Source organism: Sinohyriopsis cumingii, chromosome 8, assembly GCF_028554795.1.
Source record: "Sinohyriopsis cumingii isolate HCF-2022 chromosome 8, ASM2855479v2, whole genome shotgun sequence".
Classification (NCBI taxonomy): domain Eukaryota; kingdom Metazoa; phylum Mollusca; class Bivalvia; order Unionida; family Unionidae; genus Sinohyriopsis; species Sinohyriopsis cumingii.
In genome coordinates this window covers 92,628,625-92,648,853 of record NC_142968.1, presented here as the reverse complement: position 1 = coordinate 92,648,853, position 20,229 = coordinate 92,628,625, and the positions used below count along the sequence as shown (strand labels likewise).

The 20,229-nt window shown below is 33.1% G+C and overlaps 1 protein-coding gene across 2 annotated transcripts in view; it reads left to right on the top strand.

Moving 5' to 3' along the window:
* The window catches only part of LOC149794150 (cytoplasmic aconitate hydratase-like), a 145,057-nt gene extending 128,743 nt beyond the window's left edge, over window positions 1-16,314 (top strand). For both annotated transcript variants that reach the window (XM_089968226.1, XM_089968225.1), the window contains 3 exons: window positions 557-679; window positions 4,886-5,071; window positions 10,561-16,314. In XM_089968226.1, the coding sequence (XP_089824352.1) occupies window positions 557-679; window positions 4,886-5,071; window positions 10,561-10,680 (429 nt within the window). In that variant the 3' untranslated portion in view covers window positions 10,681-16,314. The remainder of the gene's footprint in view (window positions 1-556; window positions 680-4,885; window positions 5,072-10,560) is intronic.
* The last annotated feature ends 3,915 nt before the right edge of the window (window positions 16,315-20,229 follow it).

The following is a 20,229-nucleotide window of genomic DNA, read 5'->3' as shown; positions in this document are numbered from 1 at the left end:
TTGACAGAAAGCAGCCTGTCACAATGGCCTTTCAATATTGGACAAATGATTATGATATACCATGAAATATCGATGAAGATGCAAACAATATAAGATTCTTCCAATAGTTGTTTTCATATGTTATCAAAAATATTTGAAGAAAATTCTACAAAACGCATCCTTCTGACCATGATTTCTTGGCCAAGTGCTTGTTCATTTGACTGTCAAGGAGAAATCACTGAGATAAGCAATCTAAGGCCCACTATGCTGTTGTTCTTATATGCATTTATTATGTTCTCTTTCCTTGTTGTTTGAACATTTAAAGTAAAAACATGAATTAGTTCAATCATCAATACCACAAATAATAAAATTAGATTTGAAATAATTGTTTGCAAGTGTTTCTCCTTCGGACCAGCATTTGATAATTATCCAAAGTGTATTGAACTGTTTTAGTTTGAATAATGATGTCTAGGATTTGGTCTTTTGAGGTATCAATAGATCTGTTGTGTATTGATTTAAAATAGGTAACTTACTCTACATCTTAATTCTGAATGTTGCATTGTTTATTTCCCATTAGATGGAGATTTTTGATGCAGCAGAGCGGTACAAGAGTGAGAAGCACCAGGCTATAATACTGGCAGGGAAGGAGTATGGATCTGGATCTTCCAGGGACTGGGCAGCCAAGGGACCATGGATGCTCGTAAGTGTGATGATATACATTAATGTCTGTCTTTCTGCTGATAGCAATATATATCATGTAAAATCTGGACAATGAAATGTTTAACTTTTTTTATAATTGCTGAAGGCTTGTATGATTATTCCTTGTAAATTGGTAATCTTACGTTATCAAAATGTCATCACATATTGCATACAGCTGGTTGATGGAGATAAGGTTGAGAAGAAAAAAAACAAGTATACTCATAATTTTGTACACTGAATTATATCTTATTTTCACCTCTATATGGCTTGCACTTTTAGTTACATTGATTAAAATAAAATTAAAAAGATGATAATAGGCTGTCTTTGCCCTGTGTAAATCCATATTATTCTGAAATATTATTTATTAGTAAATTCCAAGAAAGAAGACTTCTGTGTAGCACTTGCATTTTCAAACAATTATACACATTTTGCATGTTCTTTCCTATTGCTCTATCATAGCAGATGTAAATTATGTCCAAGAAAACACAAGTTTCAAATATGTTCCCCCAACCACATTAAAGTTGGAGATTTAAGCCTGCTACCTCCCAAATCCAGCCCAACTATAAAGATAAAAATTCATCTTTTCATGCTGATGTAATCTAAGGGCAATAACGCTTCCTCACTCCCTCCCTTTTCCACCACCAGTTGTTGCTAGTTTATAAGCTTTGTTTCCATACTGTCAGCTTCATATGTGATTATCTCCCAACATTCCATGCCATTATCAGTGTCAGAATTGGCCATCCACACATTAAAATAGACTTATTCTGGGTTATTCATCTACTGGATATATATATATATATATATATATATATATATATATATATATATATATATATATATATATATATATATATATATATATCATATTTTTGTCCAGTTTTATGTGAATTTGTCACACACATAGACTTCATAAATTATGGCTGTGTATGCAACACACCAAAGTTGAATGCATGTTGTCATTCACAATTTAGTACAACACATATATTTTTGCTTACTCCATTAGTAACAGGTGCTGTATTAACAACTTTTTAACATGCTGAATTCATCTTTTGTCATTTCAGTAAAACATCTTGTTTAAACCCATATTATTCTGAAACATTATTAAATGTAAAAAATTAAAGGCAAGGGAAGATACACACGAGTCTTGTAAACGTATTTCATCGCTTCCCTGCAGTATGTATGTTGTGTGATTATAAGAAGTCGAGACTGCAGTTTTACAGAAAGAGGTCAAAGGGAAAGAAAAAAAAAGAGACAAATCCTGCAAAGATAACATCACTAAATTTTTTAGTCTGTTATTGTATTTAGAGCTTTAAAAGATTAAGTGATGTACAAATCTTTATCATCATCTTCCTCACCATCAATCATTATTATTATTATTAATACACACAAATCTTGGAGGTTGCAGAGATACTGCAGATTTCCATGATTTCTTCATGATCTGGAGAAAAACGAGTATTTGGACACTTTATACATGTTTATGGAGAACACAGAAAGTTGTCCATGATGTGGATATTACACATAAAACACTGAGATCATGCTGAGAAACTGTATAGGACACGCAGTACTAAATATATGGAAAAATGGGAACCAATCTGGAAATGGGTTAACATAAAAAAAAGTATATGGGTTTGGTTAGCCAGGTTTGGTTGATAATGTAAGTTATTTTTAAGGAAAAATAATCTTTTGAGAGCTTATCTTGATTGTAACTGAAAATAATAGAGACATTGTTTTATTGTTGGAAATTCAATCATGTAACAGTGTTGAGTTTGGAACACTCATTACTGAAATTATCACCACTCTTTGGTGCAGAATTGAAAGCACATGTTTCAAACACATGTAGGTCCAGATAATGCCACGACTCATGTCCTTTCCTCTACACAGAGGCTGTCACCCAGTTTCAGTATATTAATTAATATTGGTTTGATCATGAGCACTCATAAATTTAAAGTTATTGAATTTTTAAAAACACTAATAAATATGCCTGCAAGTTCTTGCATATATATAATAAATCCATGTCATTGAAAGATCACAACTTGTTCCTTACTTGTGTTGTAAACTATGATATGCAGAAATTCCAAGGTTCCAGATTTGCTCACAGATGGATCAGGCTATTGTTAACACTGAGGTTGTGGACTACATATTATTATGTTTCAAATTATCTTTTGAAGGTTAGATGACTGGATAAGTGTCCATGAAAAAGCACAGTTAGGAGTTCCCAAATTTCGGTTTTATTATTTTGACATGTAGCTTTTCCATTAATATACTTTTAACTTGAAGCAGCTCTTAGCAAAAAAGAACTGCAATATTTAAAAAATAGTTAAACTCCAGTTGAATAGTACTTAAACTAGTAGATATGAGCTAATTTGCATATAGCCATATTATTTTGCAGTTCTCAGTCAAACTGCAGTTGAAAAGCAGTGAAATTGGCCTAAATATGTAACTTAAATAACTAATTTTATGATTTCACAAAAAATGCAGAAAACTGCAAAAATACTATTTCCATATATTGAAAGTATTAGTCTGATGTTAAAAGAATTGATGTTTGTTTGTTTGTTCTTGTGAATTTAATGCTATTTTTTGAGCACATGATAGGCTGTACATGGCCGCCAGTGTATATTTGTTGAGAAAGAACCTGGGAAATCCCAGGGAAGAAATACTGACCAACAAGAAGCTTCTGGAAGGCTTTCTTGCATATCCACATTAGCTGAGTAAATGAAAAAATAAAGCCAACAAGTTTGGTAAAATTTAACAAATAATTTATTTCTCTAGAAGACAAAGTGAAAATTTCAGATTAACTTGCACTCTTGTGAAATAATTCCCAAGTAATCTTAAAAGTTCTTTCAAAAGTCCACAAGTATAAAGTGTTTCGATGAATTACATTTGTGCTTCAGTGAATTCCAATCTTGAATATGCTGATGTACCAGTAATTTTGAATGTGCTGATATGCCAATAATCTAGCTGTGTCACAATGATATAATCCAGAATGTCTTTGAATGAGTCTTCCATAATCCTCAAATAGTGTTTTAATGCAAAATATCAATGAGCAATTAATAATTCCAGAGTAATTTAAAAATTTCCTCTCAAAATTATATCTGGACACAACTAAAAGTGATACCACAGAGACTGATATTCAAATAAAATTGAATAATTGTTTCTCCGAAAAGTCACCCTTCCATGATACTTTGTGAGGTGTTTCTTTCAAAATTTCTTTAATCAGACATGAGTGAACTTTGGTACTCATTTCTGTTTCTGGTTTATTTTACCTCTTTTTCCATAGTTTATATAAACTATGCAACAGGCTTCTATTTCTCTATCAGTACTTATGTTTTTCATGACTTTTTCCTCGCAGTTATGACAGAACTAGTGAAGGGAAGGATTCGTCAGTGGAGAATACTGTTGGGAGTTAAACCCAAGCACATACTCATGTAGCATTCATGACACTATTCTTGAATTATCTTGTCCACTTCATCAATAAATTCCTTTTTGAAAGTTACACATATCCATACTTTATTTGCTTGCCTGGATTTTTCTGTTTGTCATAATGAGCCCAATTTGGACTGGTTGGTTTGGAGAGGAAAAAAATGGCAGGTACAGACATAAACAATGACCGACCTGTCCAGTGAATCCTGTTAACTTCTTTGAAATAGTCCTGACACCCTTTCTTAGACAGTAGTAAAGTTACAACACACCAACATAGGGTTTTATCAACTGCAGTTAAAAGGATCTTTATAGAGTTCTAGTCAAACATCGAGGCCAAGAAAAAAAACAACCATCTTGTTTGGCCAGAAGGACTTCATTTCATGAATGTTTTCCATCTTTGCAATGGCAGGACAATATATTTTGTTACACCTACTTGAAAACTGCTGGATAAGTTTAGTTCAAGTTTTACTACCTAGACCAGAGATTAAGATCAAAGAGACACATTGGTCAGTAATCTCCAGAGTCAAATGTCTATATAGTATCAATTAAACACTGGGCAGACATGTAATATGATGTTCATGCTATGGTTGTTAATTTTCTGACATGATAGGCTTCTGAATAATGTCGCATACTGCTTGCAAAGAAAGAAACTTATGGGTGTTCAGTCATAATACTTTGATTTTGTCACTAAGTACAGTACTGTTGTAGACTATCAGAATATTAGAGTTTGAATATATATATTGCTATTTACAGAATACAGTGAATAATGATAAAATTGTGTATGCAGGGTGTTGTAGCTGTGATAGCAGAAAGTTATGAGAGGATCCATCGGAGTAACCTGGTGGGAATGGGGATCATTCCATTCCAGTATCTAGATGATCAGAATGCCCAAAGTCTTGGTTTGACAGGGAAAGAGACCTTCACCATTGACCTGCCTCAAAACCTTCAGCCAGGACAAACTGTTGATGTTAAGGTTAGTAGTGTGGTGCATGTGATACTGCCCTACTTGATACCAGGATCAAGATTGGGTCAAGATTTGCCTGGAGATGTTAATACCATATATATTTACTTGAAAGTTGAGTCCAGCTGCAAGGTGCATAAACCCAGATCTTTTGTCCTATAATGCACTGAAATGTCTGGATCAGTGTAATTGTTTGGAATAATTAGTGAACACAGACCATTTTCTGCAGGCACTTTATGTGATGGCAGGTCAGGGTTTACAATGTTTGCATTTGGACCTAACTTCGTATATAGTGTTAGCATAGTACTTTTGAACATACTGTGATACATACCTCAGTATAAGGCATACATACATACCTCAGTATAAGGCAATACTATTAAGGACCAACAATTTAGTGTTCTGGAGCAGAGGGATGACGCTTTTTACATACCTGTCTGGCAGAAGCTGAAAAAATATCTGATTTATAAGTTTATAGCAAAATGATAACATAGTATATCCACGAAATAATTTGAAAAAATATTAAGATAAAAGGAAATACAGTATCACATTTGAAAAGAAAATCACACACCCCTCTTAAATGGTCATTACCTTATAGTAGCTGCATTTGCTGTATGTTTGTTAATTGTTGTGTTAGTTGTAATCTAAAAACTAACTTAAAGGTCACTGGCCACCTTTATTGCACAAACATGCGCAATTATTATAGTTATAAACAAAATGCATTGGTTATGTATGCACACCATAAAAATGTTTAATTAGACTTAAAACTCCACTTTTTTAACTGAAAAAATTATTCGGCTATCTCCATAAAGAATCGGTAGTTTCCACGTGCCGAAACTGGATATGACGTACATTTATCCCTTCCATTTAACCTAGCCATTCATGTGTTTAGTTTTCATCTTGTAAATGTCCATGTGATATAGCATACAATTGTGCTTTTGTACAGCAAATATGGTGTACTGTGTTGCATACGGATGTAACCAAAAGCGTGATGATGGGGAAAAAGTGTTGTTTCTTTTTCCGAAAGACCATGTTTACCAGAAAAAAGTGGATTTAATCTGTGGGATCGAATGGGGAAGGGATGGGAAAGTTGTATCATTTATGCTGGATTATAGTGAATTTGGCCCAAAGACAATTCGACCCACCTCGAAATACAATTTGGCCAAACTTAACAATAGTTTGTACGTTCTTTTTCTTCAACAAAATAGTAGATGCTATATAAGATAGGTTTTAGGAAAAAATCTAAATTTAAACAAACTATTTTGATATTCTTTGAAAGAAAATAATCATACTTTGTAACATACATATTTATGTGAGAAAACACAAACTGACATATCTTGCTTGTTCTAATTAAAATATTTATATACATTTTTTATGCTAAATAATATATGCATCTGTACAACAACATTCTCAATTTAAGTCTTCTGCTCAAATTGTCATTAATTTATAAAACAATAATACTTAATATAATATTCTACATAATACGTATACATTTTGCTAAGGGTAGTGTACATGAGATATTATAACAACTATACTTAATTTTAGGCTTCATGTTGTAACACAGCTGCATACAATACACACTAGATTACACATGAGAGAGAGAGAGAGAATAATGTTGAACATTTTGTCAGGATTTAGTTGCTGCAGTATGAAGCTCTTACCAGTTTATTTTATTGTTTTTTTTTATTTTTCAAGTTGTCTTAGTGTGTGCATGCGTACATTGAAAGCTTGTCATTACTGGTCAATATTGTCAATCATATTTGCTCCATTTTTCCATACAAATTAGAAAGGAAATAATTTTGTGTTTAATTTGTGCCACACACACACACACACACACACTCACTCACGGTACAAAATAAATTGATAAACATAACTTGTTTGAAAATTAAATGAAAGAAATTAACCTTGTATTGTTATCAAATATTCCTTTTTTCATCATCTGAAAATTATTTTTTAAAAATATATATCCACGAAGTTCGTATATGTAGCGGATGCCGGCTTGCATATGCATCCTTATTGTAGTGTGTATCGCTTATGTCAAATAACAAAATCGCAAATGAGACAAAAATATCACCCGATTGCTTGAAGGCACCTGCCATTTATGCATGATAAGTTACTTATTGCAAACTGATTCAGATTGTATTGTATCCAGGTTAACTATAAGATGGTATCTCGCAAATAAATAATCATTATTTTAAAATACATTCAGTGTGAGTGCAAAGGATAATCTTTTTGCTAGCATGGGTTACAAAAGTATTATTAAAGCAAGTTATTATTGTGTATACTATTTGCCTAGCAAAAATCCATTATGATTGCATATGGCAAACAAATAGAAGCCCAGGTGATAAACGCAACTGGCAGGGAGCAATAACCTCATTGTTTAAACTTACCAATAGGATATCAAATACATAGGTTATTTTATTACAAATCAAACCAACCATGGAAATTGACTTTGGTATCTTTTTAGTGTGCCAAGTTTTTCTTCTGAAGTCGGCCGACAAAAGGAAGTCAAATTTCATTCCTTTGGATTCTTCATGTGTGCCGATTTCTTCTTTCTTTTTTTTAATAAATTCTGCCAACACAGGGAAGCCAGCATTGATTCTTTTTTACCTGTATTAACAGGAATTTTCAAACTAAATTGAAACAATGGAACAGTTTTGAAAGCGATACAATCTAGTGCATTGTGCACACATACCAATATAAGGCTGAACAGTAAATTAGTTTTCATTAGTTTCATCTAAATATTCCCTATCCATAGTTTATAGTGTTTTATTTTTCGACAACAAGAAGCATGCACTTCGTCTTGTAGGGATAAATGTACGTCATTTCCGATTGGCGTCCTCTATAGGTGGGAAATCGTAACAAAGGGGAGGTAGAAGCATTGTATACTTCTATTTCAAGTAATTAAATTATTATTTCTTCTTTACACTTGATAATTTGTTTGTTCTTTTTGTGCAAGTATAACTACTTTTAATCATATAATGCAAATCTGATATAAAAAGCAAATGTTGGAGTATGGCCAGTGACGTTTAAGTGGGATGATTATGCTTACACTTTGAATGACATTTTGCTGACACTAGAGAGCTTGCTGATAAAAAGTAGGGAGTGTTGACACTGAAGCCTACAGTTTGCTACTTACACTATGCAGAGACAATTTTAGTGGGATGCCAGCATCTAGGCAAGATATTTTTCAGAGAGGGATGTAAAAAAAAATGAAACTCACTCAACAAACAAGAAAATATTAGGGAGAATATACATAAAATTCAAACTGGAAACAAATCCCCTCCTGAAAATTATACAATGTTTTATAGTCTTATTAAAAAGGGATACATGTACTTAACATATTAACATGTGCTGTTAACTAACTAAAACTTGCATGTTTTTTTAAATCTGAAAGTTTTTGAAACATTGGATCTGGCCAGAGTATCTTTTGTTATGACTTGATGGAACAGAAAGAAACTAAACCAATGAGTTCAGTAAAATCAACAAATAATGTATTTCCCTAGAATACAAATGTGAAAATTCAAAAAGACACAGTATTGTGATTATAATCCCAATTAATCCTTTGTTCTATCACAAATTCAGAAATATATAATGTTCAAAATGAATTTCAAAAATATTGAATGTCATGATGTACTTTAGTGATATAATTGAGAGAATCTTTGAGTTCACAATAATCCCAGAGTGTAATTCCAAGGAATAATTTAAATAATTTTTCTAGAATTACATCTGAACACACAGACAAATTCTGATCATAGATTCTCAAAGACTGATATGAGACAGGAATGAATAATAGTTACCAAACCCTTTGATTTAAAAATATCACTTGACCAGAGATGGAATAGACTGTTCTGGAATTTAAACTCATCCTAATGGAAATTTAACCAAACTGTGAACAAGTGTACTTCTAGAATCTTCTAAAATTGTAAACAAATTTAGACCTCAAACAAAACTTTTAGTAAATATTTTGTTTACTTCTTAGAATTATGACAAAAATCAGGCAGGCATTTCATGACAAAAGTTAGATACTTAGTATAAATTAAATGTACATAACACTTTAACCATGTCCCATATGGCCATAATGATGGCATATGCGACACATGTCAAACATGTGATTAAAGGATTTTAAATATAGTTATATTAGTGTTCAAAATTAATTTGTGACCAGTTCAGTTCCTTTGTAAAATAGTAATGATAATAATAATAAATGTTTGGAATTATTTTGTCATAAAAGTTGAAAATATGCTATTAATTTCATTCAGTTTGTAAAAAGATGACTTGGAAATGTCCGTACATATTTTTGCTGATTGAAACTACCCAAGTACTATGGTATGTACGCCCAGAAAAACAAATACCTCAGTATACCATTAATGCAGTGTACCTCAAATAAGCAAGTATATAAGATATAGTTTGGGAACTTTGATTCTCCCCTGATATTAGAGCCTGAGGATCTGACACTTTTGCATTGATAAAGCAATGCTTTGAGGGTTATGAATTTTTCATTTTTTCATCTTCCCAAATATATTCATGTTTCACAAAGCTAGAGTATATCACAGTTTTCATGGGGTGAAGATACTTGAGTTTGCATGATTCATGTTCATTTTTAGATTGCATGATTTCAGTATTCATGATTATTTCCAAACAAACAGCACAAAATATTTACCAGATGTGTGAAAATCACACGTTTTCAAGCACTACCTATATTTCATCATTAAGTCCCAAAAATATTTAGAAAATTCTCCCCCTTTTTCAGATGGAGAGAAGAATCCCACCCCTCCTACTGCTTTCCCTTTCATTGTTGCACGGAACATGCATATTTCATCCCGAATAGGGGATGTCAATTTTTTGTTGTTGCAGGTTTATTGGAATAGTCCCATAAAAAATTGCTAAGTGAGCTGTATTTATAATGGGTATGAATTGTATATTCAGATTCTGAATGAAGACTACTCATCAGCACAATACAAATGAAGTGAATTTAACACGAACAACAGCTACTGCTTATTTGTTAACAAAACATGAATGGAAACAGCATGCCTGAACATCAGTCTTGAGAAACAATTGTCTTGCACAATTTGACTAACACTGCACTTGGGTTGAACTTGAGAAGTGTTCAAAGGTCTGAATGATTGGTTGATGGTGTTGCACTTTTGGTTCAAATTGTTACTTAATATTTTTAAAAAATGTTACCAGTTGCTACACATGTTAGATTAGGCTAGGTCTCTATATTTTAGACTTTTCGGTTCATATTTCTTAGGCAGTTGTAGTACCTATCATTTTATTGACTTGTAACAAATTCAAACAGTTCAGTTGAAGTAAATTTGTAATTTTGCATGTTTAACCTCAGTTTCATTCAGCTTAACACAACATAGTAATTTACACATGGTAATTTCATGGTTTTTGGTAGCACCCACTCCTCATTCAGTATACTCAAGCAAGAGCAAACACAAAAGATTATTGCCTTTTAAAATTTGACTTGTATTTACCATTGTCACTTTTTCTCACAGGTAAACAATGGCCAAACATTCCAAGTGGTGACCAGGTTTGATACAGAGGTAGAGCTGATGTATTTCCGTCATGGTGGCATTCTAAAATACATGATACGCACTATACTATCAAACAAATAATGTTTGACACAACATAGTTAAGTCATCTGTACTGTTCAGACTGTCAGATGTCAACTCTTTGGAACTTGTATGATTTTTCTTCAGTTTAGAGTGAATTAGGCACTCTGAACTGAAGTATGAATAATTGCTAATAATCGTTGAGATAAAAACTGTATAAATTAATTTGTCTTGGTTAGGTATTTGTTCATGACAACCTGGTATTTATTATTATTGTGGAAAATTGGCATCAGGATCTACAGTAGATATTAGAAAACAAACGACTCAGGAATTCAGGAATTGCTTTATTTAAACAGCATTTACAGTTTTGTCAGAAACATAGGTTCTACTTTTTGTTGCATTTGGACCCATCAGCTCATAGTTATTGCCAGTTACCATAGTTTGCTATTGGATGAATGATTCCCATTACTTCTAAGCTAAAATATAGCTTGGCACTTTTTTCTTGCTCGAAAACAGTGCTGTCCAACCTTTTTGACACAATGGACCACTGAAAAATGTTTTTCTTAAAGCTGAGAGCCGCAGCAGAAAACTGAAAAGCAACGACTGTATAGCTGCTTGACCTCTGGTGAGCCATTTAAAATTGCATGCCTGCCGTGGGTTGGACAGCACTGCCCTAAAGGTTGCCATCAATACCATCCAGATAACTTTGAAAATCTGCTTTGATTTCTGTCACGGTTGATAGTCAGAATTGGCATAACATATAGAAGCAGAATACCATTTTGAGACAAAAGAACTCGAAACCTTCTCTTCATTTTCTTTCATATTTTGGAGACTCAAATGATTAGTTAGTTTACTCATACATTGTTCAAGATTGAACAGATCATAACTGCGGCATTTTATATATAAAAAATTACTTTCAGTAACTCAGGTGAGAAATTGTGCAGTCATTCACTTAATTTGTGTTCATGCTGTTTTAAAGGCATAATCTAATCTCAGACTTGAGCATTTACTTCTTGTTTACCTCTCACTCCACAGAAATATAACATTTCTTAAGGATGATAGCCTCATATCATAAAGGTGTTTTGATCCAGTTAATTTTCTAGTACATTTCCCCTTTCTCTGTCAGACACATAACATCACAGTGAGTTTTTGAAATTCGTGTTTATAGTTTCTGCCCAAAAAGCTTGACTGATGATCAGATGAGGTCTTTGCAATATGAGTATAGTGTTTTGCAGGGCACAGAGATATAAAGCGTATCAGTAGTATATATCACATTCTTATACATATGTTTAGCTTAAATAGCTGTAAGAGCAAGTGAGCTGGGTCCTGCATCCATTGTAACTGCACATTACCACCTTAGGCCATATTCATGATCCAATTTTGGTCAAACTTTCAACATGGATAGGCATAATGAACTGGTTTAATCATGAGCAGGTTTGGTGTGCATATGAATCGGGTGATCTTGCATCCGATTGAACGAGTTAGATAACACTGGAGGCAGTATTTCTTTTCTGAATTTTATCAGACTTGAAGTATAGTAATTTATTATCAAGATGTTGGACAAGTTTTATAATGAGAGATAAACCCATATTAATTAAATGATCTTGCATCTGGTTGAGCTTGTTACCATTCTAGAGATCAGTTTTGATGAAAAAAGCAAATAGGCTTATATTGTTAAACACTTGGATGAGTAATACTACTCAGGTGACTTTATTTCTAATCGAGTCTTTACCAAAGTTGGTAAAATGGCCTATGTTAACAAGATGTTAAATGAGTAGAATTATTAGCTATATGTATGTGTATGAATGAGTTGATCTTGTACCTAATTGATAAGCTTCTTTACATTATAAAAACAATATTACCAACTAAATTTTAATCAGGCTCGGTAAATAGGGTAATATCATCAAGTTGTTGGACGAGTTTTATTATGAGCAAAACCTTGGACGAGTTTTATTATGAGCAAAACCTAGACATTTTGAGGTCTTCTTGCATCTGGTTCATTCTTTTGTTTACCACTGTGGAGATTTTTTTCTGAAAGGAGTTTGATCAGACTTGCCTTGTATCATAAAATATCTCAGATGAGTATGGTTATGAGTGAGATCCATGCATATTAATGAGTTTCTGTTACATCTATGTCAACACTCAGGCAAGTTTTATTCTTATCAAACTTGTTAACTAGTTTTATATTTTCAAGAAACTGAATGAGTTTGCTTAAGAGCAAGAAATACTTATATTGAGTTAATCTTATATCTGATTGAATGAGCTCATTCGATTTCTGATTTAAAAAAAGACAGCAACAGACAAATCATGCTGATCTGCTGTGATATACAGCCATTATTAAAGTTTAAATGACTTTGTCTAAAACAAATGCTTCACAGAATTTATTCCAAATTTTGACGGAAAGAATCCAGGCATAAGGATCAACTCAGATGATGCAGATTCACTGTTAAATACGGCCACCTTTTTTAAAAATAGGAAAATCTTGAAATTATATCCTCTCAATATTCTCTACAGAATTTTAAGAAAATTTGCATCCAGGCATATAGGTTTTTCACATTTTATATATATTGCCAATCTGTCATCAGATATGGCTACTGTTACTGAAAATAGTAAAGACTTTAAATGATTTATTTGACGGGGTTTTAACTTTTCTACAAAATGTTGCTGATTTGCCATTAAATGTGGCCATTGTGACCAGAAGTATGTAAACCTTTAAATGACTTGTTCTTAAAATCCACTCCACTGATGTTTACCAAATTTGACAGAAAGGATCCTGGTATAAAGTGCTTTCAGATTTTTTAAAAATCATGACAATCTGCCATAATATATGACAGTTGTTGCCAAAATAGAAAACCTCTAGCACTTCTCATAAACTGACAGATAATCTTATTCAAGCATACAAAAGGAACCGATCAATACAACTTTATGGTGTACATATTTTATGGAAAAATTTCATGGCAGTGATGAAATTTTTCTTTTTTAGAAACATTGCCTTTCCAGGTTTCCATGAACTAAAGAGTTTTCAGGTCTCTAAACTCAGAGCACAAATGAATTATTTCACGAGTATCTTAGTAGCTAAGCTAAGTTTGGTAAACTATGGAAGCGACTACATAGATTTGGAATGATTAATTATATATCATCGTGCTTGTTAATTTTCATTTATTTAATTCAGGGAATTAAATAATTCAGACAAATAATGAATTGAGCTGAATTTGATATAAAATAATCATAATTACATTGATATTTTTATCACAGCATTCTTGCATTTTATTTAATTATTATTTTTACAGATAAATTATGGTAGTGATTTTTAAATCTTTATATTAGCTGCTTATATATTTGCAGTTTGACCTTGATAATCAAACTACATTTAGTTATTAAATTATCATTATTATTATAATGAGAATGATTTAGGAGAGGCAATTGAGAATGAAATTTATTATTACTTTGACCATTGGATCATTCTAACGATTAAGCAGGCACATCTTAGGAATATCTGCAACAGGGAAAAATGCCTTTGGTGTATTACGGTGGATTAATGTCAAAAATATGTCCTTGCAGAAAGTCTTTCCATGTGTTCAGGTAATAAATAATTGTAACATCTCTGACCTATCCCACATTTAGTCTAAATATTGAGTTGTCTTCTTAGGGCACAGTCACGATTTCACTTGTCATGAGATTAAAAAATAATTCTATGTCAATAACTGTACTGCACTAGAGTTTGTTAGCAGAAAGAAAAATAATGTGATGGATATTTCAGATGGATAAAAAATTGCATTGAAGACTCTGTGAGGTGTGTGTGTATATATATATATCTTCATATTTATTGATGAGTATTTCAGGCCCATAGTCCCAAAACAGTTCAGAAGAAAAAAAATGTATTCAGGTTCAACAATTCAGAATTTTCTTCTTCTTTTGTTTTGGTTCCATCTTTGCACCAAGTTTATACTATTATGATTTGAATTTTGGGAATACATTATCTTTGGTATTGACCTGTAGTTATGGACTTTACGCCATACTGAGAGAGTCTAAAATACTGTTTTCAAATTAATGTTCTCCTGGCATTGTTGCGACTTTTAACCTTAACACCTTCAAATCAGTACCATTCCACTAGTATGATTCATTTAAAAACATTTACACTGCTGCTGTCATTCAGAACTGACCTACCAGTAGCTGTTGCTCCTTACACAAGTACTCACTTGAAATGAAATTTATTAAATTCATTGAATTATTTCTACAAAAATTCCCACAGGGCTTTCAAAAGACAAATTATTTAGCTTGTTTTTCTGTTTACACATGGCCAGTATTTAAAATGGTTAGCCATGTGTTAAATTAGATGATGCTAGTGACAAAACTGAATGAATTACTACGCCATATGACAATTAATACCTGTATTGCCATGCATCTCAAGGTGTTTAGGATGGATGTGTAACATGCTTTACTTTCGGTCCTTCATGAAACTTCATCACATTTGGTAAATGGAATTAGTTTCTGTGCTGATGGTCAGTTTAAAGAATACTGTAGGGGGGAGGCATTTTGGGCACTTAGTAACATTCAGAGTAAAATGTACTCTTTTTCATTTGCAGTTAAATTCATGTAACATAATGTTATGTCATTGTCAGTGTATATGCATCAACATGAAATTGTGCATTTAATTCATATGCAGGTTCTCAACACATAGACATTATTGATTATATTTAATTACAACCTCGTTTTCATCAGCATCTTATTGTTTGAAGTACAGTTTTAACAGTAATGAGTGCTTTACGATTTAGAGTACCAGTGGTCGGGTTGCAAGTTACTGGTCGATCAATGGAGACCTGCATGTTGTTTACAGTTAAGAATTTTAAGCCAAGAACCATATTCATAACTGTCTGCTTTTATTGAAACATGTTTACTTTTCATTTGCACTGAGTAAAATTGAAATTCACATTTGTTTAATTTGCAACTTCTTGTCACTCTCATAAACCTGTAATACTGTCTTTAAATTCATTTGATTTTTTTCTAACCAGCTCATGGAAAGTGTTAATCCTTTTCTTAATGGTGACTTGACAAGAATCGAATGCTCTTCCTTGAAAATTACATACTTTTGTTTCTTTGGAGATAATAATTGTCTACTAGCAAAATGATTCAATAGTGATAACTTAAGATGAACAGTGTTTTCATGCCTGTCAGTAAAATGTTTTGGTGTTTGACCATATCCATTTAAATTTTAATGTTATTTGTTCTTTTTTTATTCAAAGAGAAGGAAGCAGGAACAAAATAGCACTTAGTATAACTTTCCTTGACTGCAGCCAGTGTTTTCTTTTTGTTGTCACAGTTGAGAAAAGTTAATTATATTCTTTGGACTCTTTAACAGAAGGTTAACACTGCAGATATGCTTTGTATTTGTCATCTTAATTGAGATTGATGACCAGAAAGCAAGATTTAGTTCTTTGTTTTCTGCTAATGATAAAAACAAAAGGTGCAATGAGATTGTGTGTTGGCTTTTTGTGTAGATGGATGTAAATATAACTAGAAAGCACAATGGACAAATAGTAAAGATGGTTACATATATGATAGAAGTATCTCTGTGTAGTATACATGTTGGAGGAGTATATGAGATTTAATACCAGAATGTTCACTATACTTGTGTATTTGTGATTCGTGTATAGTATATGATTATAAGATATGATTGAAATAAATGCAAGAAACGAATCTAGCGTTTTTTCATTATCTGTTAATTTGATGCCTGGGTACTGTTGTAAACACCAGTGTTACCTCTTAGTTGGGTTACATGAAGCATTCATTCTATAGATTCACTCTGTACAGTGTGATGTAAATTCTTTTTCAGTAGTAGGGATTCCAAATTGTAGATATTATATATGTAATTTTAGGACCACTTGGTTACTGTCTATCATTTACAGGTCAAGTATTTTTCTATGGGCGTGGAGTCATAATGTAAAAAGAGTGCTTTATTATTTTTTTAAATTATGTCCTCAGAAGCAATGAAAAACACTATATTTACTCTGCAAAAAAGGCCAGGAGAATCTTGCAACTTCATCTTTTAAGTTAATGATGTCGTTGATGTTGTATGCAGAATGTTAGCTGCGGTAGTTTGTTGATAGATCGTTAGTCCAGGGTCGTGGGGGTACGTCTTTAAATAGATATTGTCTTAGCATTTCTTTTCCAGCAGAAAACTAGTACTTGACGCCAGATCTCAATGAAATTTGATACATTTGTTGCCCATAGCCCCAGATAAAACTTTGGTTAATTTGGAGGTCAGTTGCTGCACGATCAAGGTCGCAGTTGTTAACTAGATTTGGTTATTGTGTTTCTTTCCAGAAAATAACTTGGGATTAACCAATGCTTTTGTCTTAAATTTGTACACGTGTTTGCCTCTTTAATTCCATACCAGAACTTATGACCCATTCCACTGATTTTATCCAAACGTGATACACTCAAGTGCATCTTATCTTTTTCCCCCAAAATTCATAGGCTGAATATTATACTTATAATTATATCTCAATTCTTGAGAAATTTCATACCATGAACAAATCTTTAGTGGGTGTAGATTGTTCTAGGAATACTGTCGGAGCCATGTCTGTACATGACTTTTAGTTCGTATTCAAAATACACTGCTGAAAATACATTCAAGCAACTAACCTTATTTTGGAAGGGTATGGTGCCACCTCGATACTTTTGTTTTTAGCTCTACTATTACACAGATACGCTCATCCCAGGGTCATGTTGTTCTTATAACAAAATGGTGCTACCCGGACATCAAGTATGACAACCACAGTGGCCGTCTTTAAAATATTATTATCACAACGCCTCTTGAATGGAAAGGTATATCGCTATCGGGTTTTCAGAAGAAGACATAATGACTAGTTGTTCGTAAATAAAACTGTTCAATATGGCTGCCGTCTGGAAAATTGTATTACTGCCATTCCCCCTGAAGGAATGTAATATCAGCGTGAGGCATTTTCACCAAACGGCTTCTTCTGATTATTTGCTACTAAATAAAAATGGTACCTATCTGACATTCAGTATGACTACGACTGCGGCCATCTTGTTATTGCAACTCTTCCAGAATGGAAATCCATGTCAATATGTGATTTTCACTAATTGACTTAATTTGATGGTCATAAATGAAAATTGTTGCTGCTCGAACGTCCATTAGGCCAGCACGGCTGTCATATTGAAAATATATTGTTATTGCTGATCCTTTGGAATCTCACCATAGGGTTTTCACGACATGACTTCGTATGATTAATAGTGCCAATCTGACGTCCAGTAAGGTCGTCATTTCATCCATCATGAAGATCTTGATATTGCTCCAACTGCGAGATGCAAGTGACAAAGAATAAGCATGTTGATTTTTTTTTTTAAAGCTGGTAATAAGAATGGTAATAAATACACTTAAAGGTATGCATCTTGAATTTCCTCAAATTGTACTCTCTTAGTTCTTCAAATCAGACCGACAAGTCCTGCAAAACCTAATACACAGAAGCTGTACTGGAATTTCGAGTAGCTCTCATTTCCAGCTGAAATCCATTCACCTTACTGCACTGAAGTGACCCAATAATCCAGCCCCTCATAATCAGAAAAAAGAACTGAGTTGGATCAACACAGAAACAACATCCATGCGCATTCATTCATAACATGGCTCTAAATTTCAGTTTTAAGTAGACCAAAACAAATCTTTTTTAAACTGATGTAGAGCGCGCAACCAAGTAAAATGTCTTTGCGCGAATATATATGCGCGTGAATACTGTTATTGTGTATCGATGAATCTTCAGTTGTGAATTTATTTAGGTACAAAGCATAAATTTAGTTACCTTGTTTCTTGTACTGTCTTTTATTATTAAGCCTAGGGTAGTTAAACGATATGAGCATATCATTAAAAGGTTATTGCATTTGTATGGAAAAATATGAACTTTTTTTTCTTCTAAAAAATACTTCACTCCGCAAGTTCGTGCAGTATTTGTCAGAAAAACTAGTTCATATTTCCCCATATAAATGCAGTAACTTACAGGTACTATTTATTACTCGTGGAGATGCGAGGAAGCAATTCGAAAGTGAATTGGATACGTACTATCAAGTATGGCGAAGCCCCGGTTGACAATCTAACGTGTCTCCACTTTACGAGTGAACTATTTCTTGATATCTACTCCAGAAACTCTTTTCTTTATATTACGTATTTTTAGGCAAAATCTGTCGATTTGCATGGACCCACCCACCCACCAACCCTTCCAGTCCTGTGACATTACGATTACTGCATTTGGCAAAAAGTTCCAAAATCTACAATATTTTTTCGGACATAGACCGTTTATAAATTTAGTCTTAACATTAAATCCTTCGAATTGTGTATGTATCTTGTCATATTAATGAAAGTTTTCATATCTTTATGTTTACATCTTTTTCCACCGATTGATAAAGAGAATCTTGTTTGGGTGGTGTTCTGTAGTTCATCACGGCGGGATACGGCTAAAGAGCGTGAAAATGTTAATGATAACTTACAGGGATTTGGATTATACCTATAAGGATTTGGAGTATTTATTTTATTTATATCTTCATTCAAACGTGAATTATAAGACCGTGGCAAGCTTGCATTGCAATTCGGTAAGAGATTCGTCATCCGATTTCGATTGTCACTTAATTTCGGTTTGCAATTTTTTTTTAAACCCACAAAAACAAAACTTATCTATCCCCAATTTTGTCCATCTGTTTCCAACATGTTTATGATTGTCATGACAGTTAAAATTGCTATCGATACATTTTTATTACTGTATTTAATAAAAACAAGTGATTTTTGTAAAATCTTGTACCGTTTGTCATAGACAAATGTAACATGTATACAATACTGTTATCGGTAACACTGAAAATCGAATAGTAACAGATCATGTATGAAAGTTCAGTCGCTGTCTAGTAGAATGACTCGCGTGGAAAACTAATTATACGAAAAGTTTCTATATGAAGTCTGCTTTTTATTCTTGTTAAATTCGTTTCAGACATGCTTTGACGGCGTCCCTTTCTTGATTGCGTAAATGTATACTAAAGGTCTACAGTCTTGACACATTTCAAGATCTGTTCATCCTACAGGGCGGGGGGTCTGAAGGGGGTGAATCAATATTACAAAGGTCTAAATATGTAACTATTGAATAAGGAAAGACGTATTTTCCAAAATGGAAAAACGAAGTGGATACAAAAGGGACATTGTCACCAGGGGCGATATAAATTTTCTCCCACTGATACATTAGAGTATCTCTTTAATTATGGAGTATGTCATGAAGTTGGACCATCAGCTGATATAGATGTTATGCAAGTTTTTAAAAATTCTTGTACACAATTGACGCCGCCACCATTGCAGCTGTGATAGGTTTATATCGTCATTTACGTGTTGGACAATAATTGACCTTATGCCAGAAGGTAGATCGCTCCGCCTACCGAACATGTGACTTGACAACGTCTTTACCTCCGACAAACATCATGTGAAAATGGTGGGCGTGATAACATTAAAATATATACCAGACGATATTGGTGAGCAATATTTGCCGTATGAAACAACACTGAGACAAAGACAGAAAGCGAGAGCATTTATTCATCGCTTGCACTTCTCTAAGTTACGTC